The following is a 26107-nucleotide window of genomic DNA, read 5'->3' as shown; positions in this document are numbered from 1 at the left end:
ATTCCTCCCTCTCATTAGACCCTATGTTCCCCGACATCTCTGGAAGGTTAATTGTGTCCTCCTTTGTGAAGACAGAACCAATGTATGTATTTAATTGGTCAGCCATTTCTTTGTTCCCCATTATAAATTCCCCTGATTCTGACTCCAAGGGACCTATGCTTGACTTCACCAATCCTTTTCTCTTTACATATCTATAGAAGCTTTTACAGTCAGTTTTTATGTTCCATGCAAGCTTACTCTCATATTCTATTTCCCCCCTCTTAATTTATCCCTTTGTCCTCCTTTGCTGAATCCTAAACTGTTCCCAATCCTCAGGTTTGCTGCTTTTTCTGGCCAATTTATATGTCCTCTCTTTGGATCTTATGCTATCCCTAATTTCCCTTGTTAGCCACGGTTGAGTCACCTTTTTTTTTTTATTTTTATGCCAAACAGGGATGAACAAATTCTGTAGTTCATCCATGTGATCGTTAAATGTTTGCCATTGCCTATCCACCGTCAACCTATTAAGTAACGTTCCCCAATCCATCCTAGCCAACTCGCGCCTCATACCATCGTAGTTTCCTTTATTTAAATTCAGGACCCTAGTCTCTCAGTCAACTACTTCACTCTCCATCTTAATGAAGAATTCTATCATATTATGCACGCTCTTCCCCAAGGGGCCTCGCACAACAACATTGCTAATTAATCCTTTCTCATTACATAATACCCAGTGGCCTCATCAATAAGATGGCCTAATCTCTAGTTGGTTCCTCGACATATTGGTCCAGGAAACCATCCCGTATACACTCTAGGAATTCCTCCTCCACAGTATTGTTACTAATTTGGTTAGCCCAATCTATAGGTAGATTAAAGTCACCCATTATGATTGCTGTGCCCTTATTGCATGCATCTCTAATTTCCCATTTAATGCCATCCCCAACCTCAGCATTACTGTTTGGGGGGCTGTATACAACTCCCACTAATGTTTTCTGCCCCTTGGTATTTCTCAGCTCTACCCATACAGATTCCACATCATCAGAGCTAATATCCTTCCTTACTATTGTGTTAATCTCCTCTTTAACCAGCAATGCGACCCTACCTCCTTTTCCTTTTTGCCTGTCCTTCCTGAATATTGAATACCCCTGGATGTTGAATTCCCAGCCTTGATCACCCTGGAGCCATGTCTCCGTAATTCCATTGCTGCCCCTTCCGTAACATTGTCTCCCCATGCCCCTAGCTTGGCCCATCCACCGCTGAAGCCTTGCTTCACTCCTCTCGTCACCTCTAGACTCAACTACTCCAATCTGTCTTTCCTCCATTCATGAACTCCAGCTCAATTAGAATTCTACTCTCTGTGCCTTATTTTAACACCAAGTCCCACTCACTCATCACCCTCTGTCCTTGTTGACTAACATTGGCTCTCAGTCTCCCAACGCCTCAAATTTAAAAGTTTCAGCCTCTTCTTCAAATCCCTCCACGGCCTCACCCCTTCCTTTATCTCCGTAACCTCCTCCAGCCCTACAAACACCCTCCGACTCTCTGTTCCTCTGACTCCACCCTCCTGCGCATCCCCCTTCTCAGCGTCCCACCTTTGGCGGCAGGTCCCACTCGAAATTTTCCTCCCTAAAAAGCTCCGTCTCTGCACCTTATTCCCCTCCTTAAGGCCCATCTCCTTCACAAAGTCTCTGACATCTCTCCTTCTTGGGCTTGACATCTGTTTATACTGCACATCCCCTGCGAAGCGCTTTGCACCTTTTTCTATGCCGAAAGGTCAAAATAAATATTGCTCGGCTTTCAAAATCCACAGGCGGGGCAGGGGGTGTTGGGTACTTCACGGCACAAGTGATGGGGCGGGGCGGGTTGTCAGATCCACGACCAGAAAGGGCCCAGATGTACCCAGCGGCCCCATTTGTAAAAAGGCAAGATTTAAAACGTTTCCTTTGGCAATCCTCACCCTGGCCACTAGGCGGAGTCCTTGACTGCTATTCACCAATGAAACACCGGCTCCCACTGCGAGCCAGGGATGTGGGAACGAGGGAATTCAGAAGAAGACGACGACTTGCATTTCTATAGCGTCTTTCACGTCCACCGGATGTCTCAATTCGCTTTATAGCCAATGAAGTACTTTTTGAAGTGTGGTCACTGTTGTAATGTAGGAAACGCGGCAGCCAATTTGCGCACAGCAAGCTCCCACAAACAGCAATGAGATAATGTCCAGATAATCTGTTTTTGTTATGTTGGTTGAGGGATAAATATTGGCCAGGACACGGAGGATAACTCCCCTGCTCCTCTTCCAAATAGTGCCGTGGGATCTTTTACGTTCACCTGAGAGAGCAGACGGGGCCTCGGTTTAACGTCTCATCCGAAATTCAGGAGAAACTTCTTTACCCAGAGAGTGGAGAGAATGTGGAACTCGCTACCACAGGGAGTAGTTGAAGCGAATAGTATCGATGCAGTCAAGGGGAAACTTGATAAGCACATGAGGGAGAAAGAAATAGAGGGTTAAGTTGATAGAGTCACAGTCATAACGGCACAGAAGGAGGCCATTCGGCCCATTGAGTCCGTGCGGCTCTCTGTAGAGCAGTCCAGTCAGTCCCATTCCCCCGCTCTATCCCCGTAGCCCTGCAGGTTTAACTCCCTCAAGTGCCTATCCAGTCTCCCCTTGAAAACATCGAGTGTCTCCGCTTCCACCACTTCCGTCGGCAGCGAGTTCCAGGTCCTCACCACTCGCTGCGTGAAAAGGTTTTTTCTCACATCTCCCCTGTATCTCTTGCCCAAGACCTTAAATCTGTGTCCCCTAGTCCGTGTATCATCAAATAGTGGGAACAGCCTTTCCCCGCCTAGCCTATCCAAATCCGTCATAATCTTGTACACCTCTATCAAATCACCTCTCAACCTCCTTTGCTCTAATGAAAACAAATCCAGCTTCTTGAGATGGGAGCAGGCTCGAGTGGGGCATGAATGCCAGCATGGTCTGGATGGGCTGAATGGCCTGTTTCTGTGCGGTATATTCGATGTAATCCTGTGTAAAATCGGGAGAGATGGAGAACAGGCGGCTGAACCGATATCGCCTGTTTTACACGATCGCACAAAGTTAAAATTAAGTGCTGGAGACACAGACTATTGCATCTTTAAAGGGAAAATGGGATTAAACATCTGAACCAGAGGAAGGTGCAGGCAACTCTTAGCCAAGAAGGCGTGCGGGTGATCTATTCGCAAACCTTTGATGATGCAGCTTCGAAACCGCTTACGCAGAGCGCTGCGCGACAAGCTGGTGGATGGTGCTCCTTCTCTTGACGTACGTTGAGTGCCTGGCTTGCGTTTGGTGCCAGCTCATGGCAAATCAGCGCGTGCGGGACTGTGAACGCGAGCCCTGAATGTGTGCAGTGGGGAAAGAGTTAAACGGACATCGCTGGCAGTTTCACTGAATGGTGTAATAAAGACAATAATCTAATAGACCTTTGCAGTAGTAAGCTTTTTGTAAGTTGCTGAACTGGCAGTTGAGATAACCTAGCCGGACTTGGAGCCATAAGAGGCCTAGAGGATGTAAGTTCTGTTCTGGCAGGAAAGTAAAACAATGAGTTGGAAGTAAAGAGGCCTAGAGAGGCAGGAAAGGAGGGCAATGAGTCAGAAGTACAATGTTGATGATACCCCATTTGGCATAAACAGTGGTCATAGGTGCAACAACAGCTTGTGGGATAACGGACATATACTTTTCCGATAATAAAGGCAGTACTTTAATGTAACGCAGCATAGGCAACCAATCAGTGAAGATGCATACGGGCCAAGGTCCAATCAGGTGGCAGGAATTAATTTTGAATGAGCTGGACATGTGTGTTGTAATGTATAAAAATGTAGTGTTTGCTGTAACAATTTGGAGAAGTCTGGCTAAGACAGAGCAGACTGTCTCCCCACCGGTGTAATAAAGACAACTTGACTATCGATCTGAAAACTTTGTGTCGAGTGTTGGTTTAAAATACTCCACAACAATGTGTCAGCGGCATTCATTTTTGGATTGCCCTCGCAAAGCGCCAACGCAGACACGATGGGCCGAATGGCTTCCTTCTGCCCCTTGCAAACTTCAACGACAGCGTCTGTGCAGCTTTGGGTCGAACTGAGCGACAGAATGCAACAGATTGCTCCTCATAAAACCCAGGCTGGCGGAGGAGTGCATGGGACTGATGTATTGTGTGAGACAGTGACAGCCAGCACTGGATAGTAAATCCCCTGATTATCTTCAAAGGTTAAACGTAAACATTCCCAGCTGCACTCCAACTGGAAACCCCCTGTACATTGAGTGTTTCCAATTTGAATATGAAGGAAAAGTGGCATTAGAAGTTATTAATAATTCAAACTTCAGATCGCTCTGTGTCGCTTAGATGCGAACACCTGGGTGATGAACAAACACCGTTTATTTATTCAATGAGGAAAAGATAATGGTCTTCAATATTTTAGTAATATGCAGATCTGCATAGGAAAAGGGAAAACATGTCTGAGGTTAAGGTGCAGATAACGTTTAATAATTAAAAAGATCTGAGCTTTCGCGTAAGTTTAAAAAGAAATCCATGCCTGTACCACGACAACACAAGCAAACAATCATCTCAATGCTAAAAACTCTCTCTTGTAATACTTATCCCAGGTGAGTATCCGTATCATACACTTGCCTATGTCACAATGGCGTGTAATATCCCCTCGTGGTCATTACTCTAGGAGGGTCCACCAAGCCACCAGGAATTACAGATGCTAATAAGCATTGTGGAGACATATATAAAAGTCATCAACAGGTAGGAGAGTGCGCCAATTGCTAATTAAAACCTCATACTGCGGTTCAGCCTGTTCCTGCAACTCCAGTTTATTCCAGTACCCGTTGTCAAGCTAAGATTATTCCACCTCCCAATCCAGCGACCTCCACCTCCCAGAAGGACGAGGGCAGCAGGTGCCTGGGAACACCACTGCCTCCAAGTTCCCCCTCCCAGTCACACACCATCCTGACTTGGAAATATATCGGCCGATCCTTCATCGTCGCTGGGTCAAAATCCTGGCACTCCCTCCCTAACAGCACGGTGGGAGCACCTTCACCACACGGACTGCAGCGGTTCAAGAAGACAGCTCACCACCACCTTCTCAAGGGCAACTGAGGATGGTCAATAAATGCTGGCCTTGCCAGCGACGCACAGATCCCGAGAGTTACATTTTAAAAAGTATCTTAAACTGACAGCCGTCCTTTAGTCTTTTTTATATTCATAATTATTACAATGTTATGTTCAAAGCATCAAATATTCAGACATTGGCACCGGACAGGTTCACTGGGGATTTACAAAGGTGGTATTTTTAGAGCTTTATGCCAGTTAGTGAACTCCACTGCATTCTTGTATAATGTCTGCACACGCTTGCCATTCTTAACGACAATGGTCTAATGGAGGGCTATGCACCCAATTCTTGGTAATTAGGGGAAAATGGATAGGCATTGGGTCCCAAAGGGGGCTAGTGATGGGTACATATCTCAGGCAATGAGTGTGGGGGGGGGGGAGGGGGTTGCGATGGCATTGCATCTAAATTCCTAAAGGTTTGTGATGGGTCTGAATCTCTGGGGGCTGGTGATGGACATGTGCCTGAATGCTGAGGGGAGGTGTGGTGGGTCCATGCTGAAACCCTGAGGGCACCACTTGAATCTAAAGAAGGCTGGTGATGATTCTTCCCGTCCTGCGCACTAACCATGATTAGATTCAATGGGATCTGAATGTTATAATCCCTGAGACAGAACCACAATTGACATGCATTGGCCTGCGTTCCATTAGGATTTCCAACCCTCCAGGACTGACCTGGCATCGCCAGGTATTGAGGATTAATCTCCAGGAGAACTGCTGCGGGCAACACCCGGGAGAAAATTCATGGGTGGGGGGGCATTTAACTTAAAAAAATATTGGAGTTGGGGGGAAGAAAGGTTGTTTGACTGCAGGCCTGGAATCATCCAATTGGGTAACGGAAAGTTTTATCCACTTCCCAAGACGTGTTGGGCGACCAATGGCGGGAATGTGGGGGCGGGGCGGATGGAGGCGGGTGGTCATGTGACGAAACCTCCTGGAATAGGCCCAACGGAGTTGGCAACCCGACGTTCCATACAGGGCCCGTGAGGTCGCTGCAATCAAACAGTGCAGAACACCCTTCAAAAATGGCTTTAAAACGGATTACCTGTGTATCAAAGCCATCTGTTACCAGCACAGAAGATAATGCACAGCAAATACTTTCAACCGGCTTTGTTAAGTGAAGAAAATGTGGCTTCAGCACAGCCTAGTACAGTAGCATGTTTTAACTAGATTCAAATCCATTAATCTTTCCCAATCAATCTCTTCAGCCAGAAGCGCATAGTAACTACTTTATTACAACTCATTAATCATATTATGTTCTATTTGTTTAAAATTATGGCTTCACGCTAACCTCGGAGCAAATCCTGTCAGGGTGGCTGAGCGTACCAATTGTAGTCGGAGGAAGTTCTTACGGACACTCACCTCAGCCAATGGGATACCTTCAGGGGGCCGGCACTGAAGTAGGACCTCTTGCTCCATCGATACCTCTTTTCCTAATGGTTCCTGTTCAAAGGTCTTCCGCAGATCTGAACAACAGATGAGATGTATCATTAACCTCTGGCTCGCAGAAGTAATTGCATACAGGTGCAAGGAGGTGCAGTGGCGTGGCTTGGAGACTAAACCCTCAGCAGCTACGATGTCTCAGTTAGTGACTCTGCCGAATAGGGGCACGGTAACGTAGTGGTAATGTTACTGGACTCGCAGTCAAGATTGGTTCCGGGGATGGGGGGATCTTAGCTACAAGGACAGGTTGGAGAAGCTGGATTTGTTTTCATTAGAGCAAAGGAGGTTGAGGGGTGATTTGATAGAGGTGTACAAGATTATGATTGGTTTGGATAGGCTAGACGGGGAAAGGCCGTTCCCACTAGTTGATGGTACAAGGACTAGGGGACACAGATTTAAGGTTTTGGGCAAGAGATACAGGGGGGATGTGAGGAAAAACTTTTTTACGCAGCGAGTGGTGAGGACCTGGAACTCGCTGCCGACGGAAGTGGTGGAAGCGGAGACACTCAATGTTTTCAAGGGGAGACTGGATAGGCACTTGAGGGAAATAAACTTGCAGGGCTACGGGGATAGAGCGGGGGAATGGGACTGACTGGATTGCTCTACAGAGAGCCGGCATGGACTCGATGGGCCGAATGGCCTCCTTCTGTGCCGTTATGACTCTATAAGAGGCCTGGACTAATAATCCGGAGACGGGAGTCCAAATACCACCACGGCAGCAGGGGAATTTGAATTTGGTTAATGAAATAAATCTGGAATAAAAAGCTAATGGTGACCATGAAACTACTGGATTGTCGTAAAAACCCAACTGGTTCACTGATGTCCTTTAGGGGAGGAAACCTGCCGTCCTTACCCGGTCTGGGCCCATATGTGACTCCAGCCCCACGACAGCCACAGTGTCTTAGCGAGCCGCTCAGCTGCATCAAACCGCTACAAATGTCACCACACGGACTGCAGCGGTTCAAGGCGGCGGCTCACCACCACCTTCTCAAGGGCAGTTAGGGATGGGCAATAAATGCTGGGCCTTGCCAGCGGCGCCCACATCCCGTGAATAAATAAATAAAACAAAATAACAGAGACGCTACTGGGAAGTATACAGCTCATTATAAACAAATATAATCAACCTGATAACGGGACCAACATCACAATGGGTCGATTTAAGCTCTGAGGCAAAAGGCTGTGGGTTCAAGCCCCACTCCGGAGACATGAGCACATAACCCAGGCTGGCATTTCAGTGCAGTACTAAGCGTTAAAGCGAGGCCCCGTCTGTCCATTCAGGTGGATGTAAAAGATCCCACGGCACTATTTCGAAGAAGAGCAGGGGGGAGTTTTCCCGCTGTCCTGGGGCCAATGTTTATTCCTCAACCAACATCACTAAAACAGATGATCCGGTCATTATCACATTGCTGTTTGTGGGATCTTGCTGTGCGCATATTAGCTGCTGTGTTTCCCACATTACAACAGTGACTACACATCAAAAGTACATCATTGGCTGTGAAGCGCTTTGGAAAGGGGAAATAGTCTTCATGACCGAATTACATAGAATGTACTGCACAGAAACAGGCCATTTGGCCCAACTGATCCGTGCTCCACACGAGCCTCCTCCCACCCCCTCTCTATCTCACCCTAGCAGCATATCCTTCTATTCCTTTCTCCCTCATCAGCTTATCCAGCTTCCCCTTAAATGCATCTCTGTGATTCGCCTCAACCACCCACTGTGGTAGCGAGTTCCACATTCTCACCACTCTCTGGGTAAAGAGGTTTCTTCTGAGTTCCCCATTGGATTTATTAGTGACTATCTTATATTTGAGACCCTTAGTTTTTGACTCCCCCCACAAGTGGAAACATCTTCTCCACGTCTGTCCTAGTGAACCCCTTCATAATTTTAAAGACCTCTATCAGGTCACCCCTCAGCCTTCTCTTTTCTAAAAAAAAGAGCCCTGGCCTCTCCTTAACATGTTTTAAAATAAGCAGCACAAAGATCTAGATGACAGTGACGTAAAAAAACTACTAGGCACTTGGTCTAAGCGTTAAACAAAGCTTTAATCAACTGTTTTACAACATGGAGGTCTAGTTGTGTCCTTCACTAGTTCCTGTTAAGAATGTCCTGCGCAAGCTGGGCCCGTGCCCGAGTATTTATACTCTCCCTGGACACCGCCACCCGCAGGCCGCTCAGTATCATTTCATAAGTCTTTCTTTCATGAATGACTGATTCATGTCAGACAGCATAAAGCCATTATTGTGATGAAATGGATCTTCTCACCTCCCATCGCAAATTTCGTAGCCGCAAGATCTAATTCAAGCAGCTTTATAAAGCATAATTTAAAAAAAAAAAATTGGATTGCCGCAGCACATGCACAATGGGACAGCTTAGGATCCTGGTTTTAAAAGAGGTCTCGCTGCATTGTTTTAAAAGAACTGAAAAAAATCGTACAGATCATTCATGCAGGGTTTGTGCATTAACTGATTTCATTTTTGTCATGCGAATATGAGAGCCTTATTAATCAGCTGCGCACTATCAAATTTCTCTCCAAGAATAAGTCAAAACAGTAATGAAACTTCCTTCCACCCTCGCAGACCGCTGCCCTTTAAAAAAAAAAAGGGCTTGCATTTCTATAGCGCCTTTCACGACCACTGGACGTCCCAAAGCGCTTTACAGCCAATGAAGTACTTTTGAAGTGTAGTCACTGTTGTAATGTAGGAAGTGCAGCAGCCAATTTGCGCACAGCAAGCTCCCACAAACAGCAATGTGATAATGACCAGATAATCTGTTTTTTAGTGATGTTGATTGAGGGATAAATATTGGCCAGGACACCGGGGATAATTCCCCAGCTCTACTTCTTAATAGTGTCATGGGATCTTTTACGTCCACCCGAGAAGGCAGATGGGGCCTCGGTTTAACGTCTCATCCGAAAGACGGCACCTCTGACAGTGCAGCACTCCCTCAGCACTGCACTGGAGTGTCAGCCTAGCTTCATGTGCTCAAGTCTCTAGAGTGGGACTATGAACCCAGAACCTTCTGACTCAGAGGCACGGGTTAAACTGGTAAAGGAGTCGGTGATGGCCTTTCAGTCGGACAATATGATTGAGGCTTTTCAGATAGTTTTCGGTGGTATCCTGTACAATGTCTGTATGACCTATTGAGGGACAGCCTTTGGATACCTTGAAGGTAGATCTAAGGCACGACTAAGGGGGAAAAGGACATTCGTTAGGGTGAAACTAGACGGAAACCAGAGCCACAGAAGAAAGCGGCATTACTATCAGGAAGATAAATTCCAATTTAAGTCTCAGGTGTAGGTTCACTTGATGTCAGTCGTGGCTCAGTTGGTAATGCTCTCGCCTCCGAGTCAGAAGGTTGTGGATTCAAGCCCCACTCCAGAGACTTGAGCATAAAAATCTAGGCTGACACTCCCAGAACGGCGGGGAGTGCTGCACTGTTGGGAGTTGCCATTTTTTCTGATGGGACGTTAAACCGAGACCTTTTGACTCCGAGGCAAAGAGCGCTACCAGTGAGCCACGGCTGACACAAAAGGGGGTTTTTGGAGGCAAAAGCAATCCCCCTTAGACATTCCTTCCATTGAAGCACATTTCAACCGGTGACAGACCCTGAACTGACAACCCGTCCTAATCACCGTGAACAGAGCAGCTCTCCCGGGGAGTGTGGTGACATCAGAGATCAGGGGAACAAGCGACTGCTCCTTCAGGGCGAAATGAGAGAGAATGCCCACTCTTACAGTACTGTGGGAGATCTCCAAGGCCTGTCTGTCAAAACTGTATCCAACTGAGGAGAAACGTCTTGATGATTTAGGCGGCATTGTTGAACGCGAGATAATGCGCATGAGATATGATTCTCACAGCGTTACTTTCATCCTGGTGGAACACAATGTGTCGATTGTCTCTGCCTAGCAACCACAGTTCCCCCAAACAACAGGAAAATCTAAACCAACCAATTAAGAGCGCTTTAAGGGTCACAGCTGCGATGGACATTGTAGTGTATGTACCTTTAAGGGGAGAACTACTTTTTACAGCTCCTGTATACTGTAGTACCGGCAGTGACCACACCGGTATATAACCCTGAGTAGGGATCTGTACTTTAGTTTTTGAGTAACCTGCATCCAGTAAACACCTGTTAATTGTTCCTCTGCAGTCTCTGTCGATTTATTGAAGAATACCATACATTAACATTCACGGATTCAACAGACATCATGTTTCCTGCAGTTCCTGAGTGAGGATGGTTGGCAATGCCACACACGTGGGAATTGTACACACATTGCCTTGTTTCGAAAAACAGCTCTAAAGCGTGCGTTCAAGGGCTGATTTCGCAGAAATGGTGCTCCTGACATGGAGACCTACCCTTGGAAGCACAGATCAGGGGTGATGTTCTCCTGGCCGACCTCCCATCTTCTACCCTCAGCTCATCCAAAACCCTGCTGCCCGTGTCCTAACTCGCACCAAGTCCCGTTCACCCATCACCCCCTGTGCTCGCTGACCTACATTGGCTCCCGGTCCGGCCAACTCCTCGATTTTAAAATTCTCATCCTCGTTTTCAAATCCCTCCATGGCCCTCGCCCCCATCCCTATCTCTGTAATCTCCTCCAGCCCCACAACCCTCCGAGATCTCTGCGCTCCTCCAATTCTGGCCTCTTGTGCCCCCCCGATTTTAATCGCTCCGCCATTGGCGGCCGTGCCTTCGGCTGCCTGGGCCCTAAGCTCTGGAATTCCCTCCCTAAACCTCTCCGCCTCTCCTCTCTTTAAGATGCTCCTTACAGCCTACCTCTTTGACCAAGCTTTTGGTCACTTGTCCTAATAGCTCCTTATGTAACTCGGTGTCAAACTTTGTTTGATAAATCGCTCCTGTGAAGAGCCTTGGGCGTTTTACTACATTAAAGGCGCTATATAAATGCAAGCTATTGTTAATTAAAATTAAAGGATGTAAAGTCATGAGCTGCGCATGTTTGAATTCTGACGGATGAAGCCCTGTGCTGAGAGCATAATTACGCAAAAAAACAAATTGCTTTCGAGACAGTTTCCTTTATGCAGCGCCTACAATATCAGGGCAGTTCAGTCGCTCTTTCTCATTTGCTGTTAAGGTTGCCAACCCTTCCAGGATTGGCCTGGAGTCTCCAGGTATTGAAGATTAATCTCCAGGGCAGTGTCGCGAGCAAAAACCCAGGAGAAAAATCACAGGCGCATTGAAAAACTTTTTGAACACCTTCGTTTATTAGTTCTTAAAAATATTGGAGATGGTGGCGGGGGTGGGGAGGAGGAGGGTGAAAGGCTGTTTGACCGGGTGGGGCGGTCGGAGGCGGGACGTCATGTGATGAAGCCTCCAGGAATATGTCCGACCAGAGTTGGCGACCCCATTTACTATTCACTTACAAAAAAACAATGCTACAGGGCGGTAAATTGTCACCGATCTTTGTCGTTGGCTCCTTCCAACACTTACATGCGATTCGGACGTAGGACTTGTGGCTCTTGGTGGTCCCGGCAGAGCTCCACGCGACGCACTGGCACCAGTAATCCTCCGGCCCAAAGAGCTCCTCCACCTGTTGACGGGAAATCTCGATGCTCACCTCCCTTACAATGAGACCTGTCGGTCAGAAGAATTCATTCAAGTCATTACCCTTTGCAGCATTACCACAGAGAAAGAAAGAAAGACTTGCCATTGATATAGCGCCTATCACGACCACCGGACGTCTCAAAGCCAATGAAGTACTTTTTTTTTTGGAGTGTTGTACTGTGATAAACACCACAGCCAATTTTCACACAGCAAGCACCCACAAACAGCAATGTGATAATGACCAGATAATTTGCTTCGTCGTCGTCGTCGTACGTGTCTTCACACTGTTCCCTTTGGGGAACTGTATGAAGTGGTGGAAGGATTTCTGGCCTCGATTAACACTCCTTCCGTGACCGTAACCATCTTCGTACCAGCCATTAGGGTGGTTAGTCCTATGGCGGGAGGGTTTTATGGGCTCCCACAACCCATACGAGGGGGGGGGCCACCCACACCCACGGACGCAAGTATCCCGCTGGATGTCAACCCAGAATTTAGAGCCGGAGCTCCGACTCCACTTGCCGGGACTGTCTGGAGCGGGGTTCGAAACCCTACGCCTTCTGGCCCAGCGGCGGGGATGCTACCACTACGCCAAAGGCCCACTCCAGATAATCTGCTTTAGTGATGCTGATTGAGGGATAAATATTGGTCAGGACCCTGGGGATAACTCTCCTGCTCTTCTTTGAAATAAAGCCATGGGATCTTTTACAGCCCCGAGAGAGCAGACGGGGCCTCGGTTTAACATCTCATCCGAAAGACGGCACCTCCGACAGTGCAGCACTCCCTCAGCACTGCACTGGAGGGTCAGCCTGGATTTTTGTGCTCAAGTCTCGTGGAGTGGGACTTTGAACCCACAACCTTCTGACTCGGAGGCGAGAGTGCCGCCCACCGAGCCACGGCTGACACACAGAGTTCAAATCTGTGCGGTGAGTGAAATCACGACACAAACGACATGCAGCTGCCCCTAGCCATGCAAAAATAAAAACTGAAGGCAATTCAATAACCATGCAACGAACTTCAGAGACAGCCTGAGAAGTCTCCTCAATAAGAAACTGGGCACAGAACCGAACCTGTTCAGTGAGATCACATTACTGGGGCAGGATTGTCATTGGGCCATGGAGTCGGGATTGGAGGCATTGCGGGGGGGGGGGGGGGGGGGGGTTAAAATACCGAAATCAGGGGTCCCGACCCCATCCCGCACCCAAACCCGACTCCATGCCAGTTTCAAAGGAGGCGGGTACCCGCCCCGCACTGGGACCTGCCTAACCGAGGCAGGAAGGGATTAGTGCCAATTAACTGCCTGTTAACAGGTAGTTAACAGGTAGTTTTTAGCCTAATGCCGATTTTTAAGGTTGAAGTGTGGGTTCCCGACGGCTCCAAACCACGCCAAGTTAGAGGAGGCGGGCCGTCGGGTTGAAGGACTTGGAGGGGTCGAGATGTCGGTGTTCAGGTGAGTGATGTGTGCATGAGTGCAGAGGTAAGTGTGTTTGGTGTGTCTAAAGTGATTAAAGAAGTTTAAATTTACCTTTTCAGCTTTCCTTCCTTTAGGTCCCGGGAGTCCCTGATCTCACCGGCACAGAAAGCAGAATGGCTGCGAACTGTCAAAAGTGACAGCCTTCAGCTTTCTGTGCAGGAGAGATTTCTAAATGAGGCTGTGGAGAAGGACTCGGGTTAGAAGTAAGACTGTCAGTGTTTGACAGCTTCAAACAGCTGTGAAACGCTGATATTTCATCTGTCAAAACCTCTTGACAGATGAAATTTCAGTCTGTGACATCACCAGTTGCCGGGTGGTCCTTAATTGGCCTGCTGAGCCCGCTGGGCGGGCTCAACAAGGTCAATCAAGTGAAAATCGCGTGGATTGGCCGCATCTCAATGGAGGCGGGTCTACAACCCCGAAAGTTGTAGTCCTGACTCCTGAGTTAAATTCCTGCCCCTGGAGTCAGCATGAGGCAAGATTACATAAACTAGGCTTGTATTCCCTGGAACATAGAATCACAGAAACTTACAGCACAGAAGGAGGCCATTCGGCCTGTCATGCCTGTGCTGGCTCTTCGTGCTTGGTCCCACCCCCCCCGCTTTTTGTCCGTAACCCTGTAAGTTGCTCATCCTTGAGTACCTCTCCAACTCCTTTTTAAAATTATTTACGGAATCAGCTTCCACCACATCTTCAGGTCGAGTGTTTCAGATCCCGACAACTCTCTGAGTGGAAAAAAATTCTCCTCATCTCCCCTCGAGATCTCTTGCCACTGATTTTAAATCTCTGACCTCTGGTTATTGACCCACTCGCCAGCCTTTCTCCATTTACTCGATCAAAACCCCATATCATCTTGGAAACCTCTATTAGGTCACCTCTTAACCTTCTCTGGTCTAAGGAGAACAGTCCTAACTTTTCCAACCTCTCCTGCTAACTGAAGTCCCTCATCCCTGGTAACATCCTGGTAAACCTCTATGTAGAAGGTGAAGGGGTGATTTGATTGAGGTTTTTAGGATTTTGAAAGGAATTGATGGGGTTGACAGAGAGACACTTTCTCCACTGGCGGGGGAGTCTAGGACAAGGGGGACATCACCTTAAAATCAGAGCCAGGCCATTCAGGACAGAAGTTAGGGAAACACTTCTTCACACAAAGGGTGGTACAAGTGTGGAACTCTCACCCACAAATAGCAGTAGATGTCAGCTCAATTAATCATTTTAAATCTGAGATCGATAAACTTTTGTTACGCAAGGGTATAAAAGGATATGGAGCCAAGGCAGGTGGATGGCGTTAAGGTGCAGACCAGCCATAATCACTTTGAATGGTGGAACAGGCTCGAGGGGCTGAATGGCCAACTCCTGTTCCCATGTTCCTATTCAGTTAACATGACAATTTTTGAAAGAACATAGGCTGGAGTGTGTTACACACAGGATAATGAATTAGGCAGAGCGTATTACCTGTAGTAGGGAGTCCGCACTTTTGAAATGCATTGAGCGGCGTGAAGTTGCTGTACTTGCGCGGTAGATACGAACTAAACTGGCCACAGAAAGTTAAGTCAAGTGATTCCAGCCTAAGCACCCTTTTAATGACGTGCTAACTGTTAATTACTCCCAATCAACCTCTCTGGCACCGAAAATTAACGACAGGAAACTCTCTTTTAACCGGCACCTAAATAACCGGAAATCTCTGTTAACCGGCAAAATTCAGGAGTAGGTTCAGGTAAGTTTTACTTCATATTAGTGGCCGTTCCTGGATCTGTGGCTGTGTAACCGGGGTTCGTGCACTTGTTGCTAAGCAACAGGGACGCTTGGTCTGTGGCCGGAGTTCCTGCACATGTTGCTAAGCAACAGGGAAGCCTGGATTTGTTGCTGTGTACGGGGCTCTCGTACCTTTTAAACTATACCTCTCTGTAATCCGGACTTTTTGATAAATCGGCACCACGCCGGTCCCGTCGGTGCCGGATAATAAAGAGTTTCCTGTATTACAAATGTGGAGTCTCAGGTTTTAATTGTTGGAGATTTCAAAAATGTCATATTTAAAATTTAAAAATGTAGTTTTAACTTTTTCTTTCTGTCTCTTTTTTCTCTTTAATCCAATCTTTCTCTCCCTCTCTTTCTGTAGCTGATTTGACATTGAATTCACTCAACTCTAACTTACACTTCCTACCCAGTCCTTGCACTGTTAATGTCACAATGCTTTAATCTAATGGGTTACGGAGATACCCAGTTGATTTTCCCTGTTCCCTCAGGTCCCAGATGCCCCATTTCCCTCCCACTTTCAGCAACTTGCCACTTCAAAATATTTTAGAAAACCTAAATGTGCAAAGGGGCAAGTCTAACAAACAGCAGACGCTGCTAGATACGCTGCCACAGCACATTATGGGGGCCATTATTTGTAATAAGTGGGTTAGAATGCTGCCATTCAGAAAATCTAGGCTTTACTGTTTGGACTGGAGTCAATGCTATTCAGCCCCGTTTTTAAAACGTGAATGCAATTCCATCGACGAGGTGCACTCTACAGCCCTCTGGACTCAACATAGAGTTCAACAATTTCAGGTCATAACCTCGGGCCCCTATCACATATATATATTGACGTAATAAAACTCACTACGCACTTGGTTCGAGTATAAAGCAAGGCTTTACTCAACTTGTTTCAAAACATGGAGGTCTAGTTGTACTTCACTAGTTCCTTGTCTTTACAAAATGTCCCTGGAAAGCTGGGCCCACGCCCGAGTATTTATACTCCTTGGATGGCGCCACCAGCTGGCCATCCAGTGTTATTTCATGAGTCGTTTCTTCATGATGATGAGATTTATAACATATATTTTCTTTTTTTTTATCCACACTTTTGTTTGGCCCCTTTTATTTTTTTCTTCCCTCCCACAGGGCAGCTGTCCTTCATTCTGCCAGCGCAATTCACACCTCATCTAGAGCCATCCTTTGTTCCTTAACCTGTCCCATTACCACCTCCTCTCACCTTGAATATCTCTTAATGTCTCTCAGTGTCTCTTAATCTCTCCTGCTTTCTATCCTATCACTGACCTTCCCGTTTGTTCTTTCATCCCCTCCCCCTTTTCCCAGCCCCTAAACGTGCTTTCCATTTCCTGCTTTTTTCTCAGTTCTGACGAAGGGTTTCGACCTGAAACGTTAACTCTGTTTCTCTCTCCACGGATGCTGCCTGGCCTGCTGAGTTTTTCCAGCGTTTTCTGTTGCTATTTCCATCAAATAAGATCTGATCTAAACATCGTGTCTTCCTTGAACGGAAAATCCTTGGGTCCGCAGAAGTTTAGCCTGCCCAGTGATAGTGCTGAGGCCCAGGACTCTGCTCGCGCTCAACAAAAGCCCGCGTGGGTAACATTTCACCTGAAGAACAGATTACACGTGTAAGAAGCAAGAGGATTGCACAGAACCTGGCGGATTATAGACCAACTCTTCACAGCAAAAAGTATTTTACACTTGGTGGGTGCTGCGACGACAATTAGCAGGGGATTAGGGCATTAGATTAGCATCTAGCAGCTGACGTAACTTGTATCAACTCAGTTGCAAGTGCGGATTGTCACCACTCTCGGGGCAATGTCTGGAAACTTAAAACTCAGGTGGCTGGAATGGGATAACAGATCAATGCTTGTTATATGAATGTTTCCAATTGTATTTCAGGGATCTCACTGCCGGCCTTTGTAAACCAAGTCGACCCCTTTATTGAATTTTCATCCTCTTTAATCACCAACACTGGCTCCATTCAGACAGCCTTGTCAGTCTGGCCTCTGTTGCTTTTGGCTCCCGTTGTTAAATTGCCCTGTCTCTGCCCCATGTGTTGAACGTGACCTGTCACCCCCGCAGATACCCATGGGTTTCGCACACACGGCAGTCAGTTCAAGTGACCAATAAAACATCCAGCTCTCAAAAAACGTGTCTCCGCCTCACTGTGCTCGATCTTGCATTTCCCGTCAGCTCCACGCTCGCAGCATTCCGCCGGCACATCGAAGAGGAACCGTGAGGCCGTAAATATAAGACAGTCACTAACAAATCCAATGGGGAATTCAGGAGAAACTTCTTTACTCAGAGTGAGGTGAGAATGTGGAACTCGCTCCCACAGGGAGTGGTTGAGGCGGCTAGCGTAGATGCATTTAAGAGGAAGCTGGATAAGTACATGAGGGAGAAAGGAATAGAGGGATATGCTGGTCGGATTAGATGGAAGAGAGGTGGGAGGAGGCTCGTGTGAAGCATAAACGGCGGTACAGACCAGTTGGGCCGAATGGCCTGTTTGTGTGCTGTACATTCTACGTAAGAGCAGGATATGTTGAACAGGATCTGGGAGTTCCTCAGTGATGCCATTATGGAATGTAACAACCCTCGCTCATTTACCTCTGCACCCGCCCCCGCCCTCGAACGCTGTCAGGGATTTCAAAAAAGATTGCTGTAATCTGTGTGAACGACACAGAGCGTGTCACGCTGTGAAAAATGTTAAAGTCGAGGCGTTGCTTAACCGGGAGCCAATGGCGGTGAGCACAGGTGTGATGGGTGAACGGGTCTTAGTGCGAGTTAGGACACGGGCAGTAGAATTTTGGATGACCTTAAGGGTAGAACGCGGGAGGCCAGCCAGGAGTGCGTTGGAATAGTCAAGTCCAGAGGTAACAAAGGCATGGATGAGGGTTTCAGTAGCAGATGAGCTGAGGCAAGGGCGGAGATGGAGCGATGTTACGGAGGTGGAAATAGGCGGTCTTAGTGATGACGCGGATATGTGGTCGGAATCTTGGAGGTGTCGTCTTTCAGATGAGACGTTAAACCGAGGCCCCGTCTGCTCTCTCAGGTGGATGTAAAAGATCCCACGGCCACTATTTCGAAGAAGAGCAGGGGGAGTTCTCCCTGGTGTCCTGGCCAATATTTATCCCTCAACCAACATCATTAAAAGATAGATTGTCTGGTCATTATCACATTGCTGTTTGTGGGAGCATGCTGCATGGCTGCCGCACTTCCTACATTACAACAGTGACAACACTTGAAATTGTACTTTTTTCTTTCTTTCTTTCTTTGTAGAATCATAGAAACTTACAGCACAGGAGGAGGCCATTCGGCCTGTTGTGCCTGTGCCGGCCCTTTGAAAGAACAGTCACGCTCGGTCCCACACCCCCTGCTTTTTGAATGTATACCCTCATCCTCGAGTACCCGACCAACTCCCTTTTAAAATTATCCATGGAATTAGCTTCCACCACCTTTTCAGGTCGAGCGTTCCAGTTTTGGTATACAGTTCTGGTGTCCATACTTAAGAAAGGACATACTTGCTCTCGAGTCAGTACAAAGAAGGTTCACTCGGTTAATCCCGGGGATGAGGGGATGGACATATGAGGAGAGGTTGAGTAGATTGGGACTCTACTCATTGGAGTTCAGAAGAATGAGAGGCGATCTTATTGAAACATATAAGATTGTGAAGGGGTTGGATTGGGTGGATGCGGGGAAGATGTTCCCGATGATGGGTGAAACTAGAACTAGGGGGCATAATCTTAGAATAAGGGGCTGCTCTTTCAAAACTGAGATGAGGAGGAACTACTTCACTCAGAGGGTGGTAGGTCCATGGAATATGCTGCCCCCAAAAGCTGTAGAAGCTACATCATTACATAAATTTAAAACAGAAATAGACAGTTTCCTAGAAGTAAAGGGAATTAAGGGTTACGGGGAGCGGGCAGGAATTTGGACATGAGTCTAGGTTCGGATCGGTCATGGCCCTGTGGGTAGCGGAGCGGGCCCAGGGGCCGTGTAGCCTGATCCTGCTCCTATTTCGTGTGTCTAATTCTGTTAGATTCAGGAGATGGTTCTGTGATAGTGGATTGGCGGTTAGGATCAGATCAGCCATGATCTTATTGAATGGCGGAGCAGGCTCGAGGGGCCGATTGGCCTACTCCTGCTCCTATTTCTTATGTTCTTATGTTCTTATCCCCACAACTCTGAGTGAAGAAATTTCTCCTCATCTCTCTTCTTTTTTCAATTACTTTCTTTCTTATGGAGAGATCACTATATATTCATTTTTATTATCTCTTAAAGAAACAGCTCTGCGCCCTCCAGGACAATAGAAAGGTAAAGTAGGCATCTCCTTCCCTCCCTTACTCTACCTTCCCTCCTATAATTGAAAGGCTTGTAAAATTCCAAGCCTCATCGCTACCTCTTGGTTTATTTCATCTTCTCTCCACTCTTTTCAACCTTGAAGGTGTCCTCCGCCGTGGACCTTGACACTTCACCCGAAAGAATAAATCTCCTCCACCACAAGCAATTAATTCTGAGATGAACTGCGCTTCCCGCACCATATGCAACGGACCCCCAGAGGAGCTGAGAACACAGGAACAAGGTGTGGAGGTGAGATGTGGCCAGCTGTGAGAACTTCTGGTTTGTCAAAACCTCTCTGGTATTCCTCCCCCCACCCCACCCCCCTAATCATCCCCTCACAAACACGCCAGTGAACCACTAAGAACTCCTCCTGAACAGCTGTTAGGACCGATTACATGAGGAAATATTGAAGCAATCTTAAGGAAAGAAAGACAAAGACTCTAGCAACACATTTTTTGATTTGAAAAATTCAGACTCATGCAACAAAAGAATATAATCAAAAGAATGTCAGATTATGTATGGTGTGATATGTAGGATAATGGATTGCTCGGTGCCACTATACTATAAGATACCAGCACAATCACCACAGTCATCCGACATCACAAAGCAGAAGAACGCAGCTTGATTGGTTTATACAAGACAACGGAATCTCAAGGTTGTGATACAGCCTTTAACTCCCTGTTAGCTGCCTCGTATTATTTGTGATGCAGTATATACACGCACAATACACCTGCTGGCTGCACAATTGACTGCAGGATTGGCCCAGAATTGGCTGGAAAAGTAACGGCGAGTTTAATGGCGCACGCCTTTATTGGCGTGTAAATGACCGTGGGCGCACCTTCACCGCACGGACTGCAGCGGTTCAAGGCGGCGGCTCACCACCACCTTCTCGAGGGCAATTGGGGGATGGGCAATAAACGCTGGGCCTTGGCGGCGACGCCCACCTCCCGTGAATGAATAAATAAAAAATATAACCCAGCAACTTGTGGCGGGGGGAGAGATACCCGGTGAGTTGCGAGTCGCCACGAATTGCTGGACGATTTGCGCCGCTCCCCTCGTGAAAACGCCCTCAACCTCCCCGTGAGTTCCAGGAAGTTGCTGCATTTGCACATTAATCCCTGTTTAAACTTGCCGCAGAAAGTTAGGGCGTAAGGACCTTTTAATGATGAAATTTGTGTGCCTGCACTGCCACACAACCTCTCTGGCCCGGAAAGGCAACAGTTGAAACTGTGGAGTCTCAGTCCTGCAAGTAGTAAATTGTTTTTTTTTTAAGAAGTTTTTAAAATTTAAAATATAATTTAAAAAAAAATATTTCCTTTCTGTCTCTTTTTTCTCGCTCTCTTAATCCAATCTTTCTTTCCCTCTCTTTATTTCTCTTTCTGTAGCTGATTTGACTCTAATTCATCCAATTTCCTTCTCCGTCGTTCCTCTGTTTCTTTCTCAATCCTTAAATCTCATTGGTTAAGGAGATAGACTGTTGGCCCAGTCGTTCACTACGGTCCCAGATGCTCTGTTGCCCTCACGTAATCAGCTCGCACTTCCAGCTATTTGCGGCGCAAATATTTTTGAGCTGCAGGGTGAGGCACGAGATGCCCCACTCCAGCAAAATCTGGCCCATTATTTTTCGGTGAGCTTGTAGCAACGACGTTGCAATCGTTGACGTCTCAGTACGAGTGAACACAACAACAACTTGTGTTTATATAGCACCTTTAACGTAGTAAAACGTCCCAAGGCGCTTCTCAGGAGCGATTATCAAGCAACATTTGACACCGAGCCACTTACGGAGATATTAGGGCAGAGGTCAAAGAGGTAGGTTTTAAGGAGAGTCTTAAAGGAGGAGAGAGAGGTAGAGAGGCGGGGAAGTTTAGGGAGGGAATTCCAGAGCTTAGGGTCCAGGCAGCTGAAGGCACGGCTGCCAATGGTGGAGCGATTATAATCAGGGATGGTCAAGAGGCCAGAATTGGAGGAGCGCAGAGATCTCGGGAGTTCTCAGAATCACAGAATCACAGAAACCCCACAGTGCAGATAGAGGCCATTTCGGCCCATCGAGCCTGCACCGACACATATCCCACCCGATCCCCGTAACCCCTACACCAACACATATCCCACCCTATCCCCGTAACCCCACGTATTTAATCCCCCTAACACTAAGGGTCAATTTATCATAGCCAATCAACCTAACCCGCACATCTTTGGACTGTGGGAGGAAACCGGAGCACCCGGAGGAAACCCACGCAAACACGGGGAGAATGTGCAAACTCCACACAGACAGTCACCCGAGGCCGGATTCGAACCCGGGTCCCTGGCGCTGTGAGGCAACAGTGCTAACCACTATGCCACTGTGGGGCTGGAGGAGATTACAGAGATAGGGAGGGGCCAGCCCATGGAGGGATTTGAAAACAAGGATGAGAATTTTTAAATCAAGACTCTGTCCTGTCGGACACTTTTGCCACAAGAAAATGGACCAAAAAACTGAAATAAACCACTCGGTGAGATTTGCACAATATATCTTGAGATGAGCATTTGCCCAGAAGTAACTTGGAGGCAGCAGTAATCTAATCTTGGGCTTCAAATGGTAGCTACAAGCTGCTCGACCTTAGCTCTGGTGGTTTGGGATGTTACCTGAACCCCCTCAATTAGATTGCAGGCTTGTAATTGCTCCAAGTTATTTGTTATACTTCATTAAATCTGTGCGTGGTGCTGTGCATTGATCGCACAGCTCCCGTACTTAAAGCAAAGCCTGTGCAAATCATGAAGAGCAAAATCCCAGCCTTGACGGGTACTCGAATTCTACCGGTGCACGTTGCACTAGTTCTGTGAAAGGACGCCCCACGGCGGTGCAAGGAGCTCCAACTGTGACTTAATGGGTAAAAATTCACACATTGCCATATTCAGGTGGAAGTAAGGTTGCCAACCCTTCAGGGTTGGCCTGGAGTCTCCAGGAGTTGAAGATTAATCCCCAGGACACCGCCGCGAGCAAAAATCCCCTGGGAGAAAAATCATGGTTGGGGGGGGCGGGGGGGGCGTTCAAAAAAAATGGTGGTTTTTTTCTAATTTGCCTTGAACACTTTTGTTTATTAGATATAAAAATATCGGACATGGTGTGGGGGGGGACGGCTGTTTGACTGACAGTCAAGACTCAGCCAATCGGGCAATGAAGAGTCTATTCGCTTTCCAATTGGTGTGGGAAGGTGGGGAACCACGAAGATGGACATGTTGGGCGACCAATGGCGGGAGTCTGGGGGCGGGGCGTTTGGAGGCAGGAGGTCATGTGATGAAACCTCTAGGAACACGTCCAACCAGAGTTGGCGACCTTAGTCGGAAGCCCAAGCAGCACTGTAACGGGGTAGGCTTATGCCCCCTTTATGTTAATGACCACCGTCCTTGGGATTTGGAACGGTAATAAAATCAAACGGATAAAACCAATGGCAGAGGATAAAATGTTATATAACATCTATCAATATTTATTGGACGATTTGTGAGGGAAACATCAATGGACGGAAATGGTAGGCCGGAATTGGATAATGGTGCCGATGACACCAAACTTGGGGGTGTGGCAAACAGTGAGGATGATACCAATCGACAGCAACAGGAAATAGAAAGGCTAGCAGAACGGGCAGACATTTGGCAGATGGAATTTAATACAGAGAAGTGTGAGGTGACGCACTTTGGCAGAAGGAACAGGCAATATACACTTAATGGCACAGTTTTAAAGAGTGTGCAGGGACAGAGGGACCTGGGAGTTAATGTGCATAGGTCCCTGAAGGTGGCAGGACATATTGAGAGAGTGGTTAACAAAGCATATTGGGCTTCATAAATAGAGGTATTGAGTACAAAAGTAGAGAAGTTATGCTGAACCTTTATAAAGCGCTGGTTAGGTCACAACTGGAGCATTGTGTCCAGTTCTGGTCACCACACTTTAGGAAGGATGTGAAGGCCCCTGAGAGGGTGCAGAGGAGATTTACCACAATGGTTCCGGGGATGGGGGATCTTAGCTACAAGGACAAGTTGGAGAAGTTGGATTTGTTTTCATTAGAGCAAAGGAGGTTGAGGGGTGATTTGATAGAGGTGTACAAGATTATGCCAGGTTTGGATAGGCTAGACAGGGAAAGGCTGTTCCCACTAGTTGATGGTACAAGGACTAGGGACACAAGTTTAAGGTTTTGGGCAAGAGATACAGGGGGGATGTGAGGAAAAACTTTTTTACGCAGCGAGTGGTGAGGACCTGGAACTCGCTGCTGACGGAAGTGGTGGAAGCGGAGACACTTAATGTTTTCAAGGGGAGACTGGATAGGCACTTGAGGGAAATAAACTTGCAGGGCCACGGGGATAGAGCGGGGGAATGGGACTGACTGGATTGCTCTACAGAGAGCCGGCACGGACTCGATGGGCCGAATGGCCTCCTTCTGTGCTGTTATGACTCTATCATATGACTCGATAATAATCTACTAATATCTCTACCTGGTCCATTAGTACTTCAATATCTACTTTGACTGAAGAAAATGGTCAGGTGGGATTACAGGTTATCACTGGCAGGTGCGATGTCCTAAAGGGCCCATTGTTTTAGTTTATCAATGCGAGTCCTGCGTTCTCCAGGTACCTCAGTCAATACTGTGGTGAAGCTCTTCACATCAATATATCTAGTGCCCCTCATGGGGGACACATGGGAGTTCCTCGCTGTTAAACTGACTAAAAGTTTTCAGGGTGAAAACAGCAAACACAAAACAACAACAACTTGCATTTATATAGCGCCTTTAATGCAGTAAAATGTCCCAAGGCACTACAGAGGAGTAATTATTATAAGGCAAAAAAAATTGACACCGAGCCACATAAGGAGAAACTAGGGCAGGTGACCAAAAGCTTGGTCAAAGAGATAGGTTTTAAGGAGCGTCTTAAAGGAGGAGAGAGAGGGGTAGTGAGGTGGAGAGGTTTAGGGAGGGAATTCCAGAGCTTAGGGCCCAGGCAGCTGAAGGCAACAAAAGGAGAAAAAGTCGCATAAATCCTAAAAAAAAAAGTAATTAAGAACGTCGACATCCCGTAACCGAACTGAAGCCATTTTGGGCCACTTGCTAAGGACAGACAGGAAGATAGACACAGCCACTGTATAGGGTGTGAGGCAAGGCTAACAGTTTGCTTTAAGGGAGCCTGGGACCCAGAGTTGGGCCTGTAGTGTTAGAGCCCTATCTCTGTCCCATGGTGCCATTTAAGTGAGGCTCCACAACAATAGCAGAGCCTCCCAAAATCTACCCCCATTAGGGAACAAGATAAAAGAAATCTTTGCGCTTTCCATTGTTTGTAATAAATATCTCCTTTCTTTAAAAGGCACAAAATAAACATGTTGCTTGAGTTATTTCCTTGCACTAACTTGCACCATCACCCCTGTGCTCGCCGACCTACATTGGCTCCCGGTTAAGCAGTGCCGCGATTTTAAAATGATCATGCTTGTTTTCAAATCCCTCCATGGTTTCTCCCCTCTCCATCTCTGTAATCTTCTCCAGCCCCACAAACCTCCGAGATATCTGCGCTCCTCTAATTCCGGCCTCTTGAGCATCCCTGATTATAATCGCTCCACCATTGGCGGCCGTGCCTTCAGCTGCCTGGGCCCTAAGCTCTGGAATTCCCTCCCTAAACCTCTCCGCCTCGCTACCCCTCTCTCTCCTCCTTTAAGACGCTCCTTAAAACCTACCTCTTTGATCAAGCTTTTGGTCACCTGCCCTAGTTTCTCCTTATGTGGCTCGGTGTCAAATTTTTTGTCTTATAATACTTACTCCTCTGTAGTGCCTTGGGACGTTTTACTACGTTAAAGGCGCTATATAAATACAAGTTGTTTGTCAACTACAAGATAAAAGTAAGCAGCTACCTCCGAAGTCTTATATTGTTTTGAGTCTCCCAATTATGAAAAGAAAGATCCCGGAGCTGTTTATTTATGGTCCAGAGAATTAACACAGGCGTCTTAATGATCTGGGTGTCAGGCCGTTGCAAGTGCGACCCAGTCTCTCCAGCTCGAGGAACAGCACCTCATCTTTCGATTCGGCACTCTACAGCCCTCTGGACTCACCATAGAGTTCAACAATTTCAGATCATAACCTCGGCCCCTATCATATATATAGATTTTCTTCTTTTTTTTTATCCACTCTTTTTGTTTGGCCCTTTTTATTTCTTCTTCCCTCCCACAGGGCAGCTGTCTTTCATTCTGCCAGCGCAATTCACCCCCCATCTAGAGCCATCCTTTGTTCCTTAACCTGTCCCATTACCACCTCCTCTCGCCTTGAATATCTCTTCATGTCTCTCAATGTCTCCCAATCTCTCCTGCTTCCTATCCTATCACTGACCTTCCCTTTTGTTCTTTCATCCCCTCCCCCTTTTCCCAGCCCCTAAACTTGCTTTCTATTTCCTGATTTTTTCCAGTTC

The 26107-nt window shown here is 47.1% G+C and overlaps 1 protein-coding gene across 3 annotated transcripts in view; it reads right to left on the bottom strand.

The window, feature by feature from the left end:
* LOC147122540 (netrin receptor UNC5C-like) overlaps positions 1-26107 on the bottom strand; it is a 690555-nt gene that overhangs the window by 91472 nt on the left and 572976 nt on the right. For all 3 annotated transcript variants that reach the window (XM_086006449.1, XM_086006469.1, XM_086006460.1), the window contains exons 4-5: positions 12016-12159; positions 6489-6592 (exon numbers count right to left, since the gene is read on the bottom strand). In XM_086006449.1, coding sequence (XP_085862575.1) covers positions 6489-6592; positions 12016-12159 — 248 coding nt within the window. The remainder of the gene's footprint in view (positions 1-6488; positions 6593-12015; positions 12160-26107) is intronic.

The sequence above is a fragment of the Somniosus microcephalus genome, chromosome 2, assembly GCF_052327205.1.
Source record: "Somniosus microcephalus isolate GS21.2 chromosome 2, FLI_Smic_1.0, whole genome shotgun sequence".
Lineage (NCBI taxonomy): Eukaryota > Metazoa > Chordata > Chondrichthyes > Squaliformes > Somniosidae > Somniosus > Somniosus microcephalus.
The sequence above is the reverse complement of the archived record's forward strand: the minus strand, read 5'-3'. Positions and strand labels throughout refer to the sequence as shown.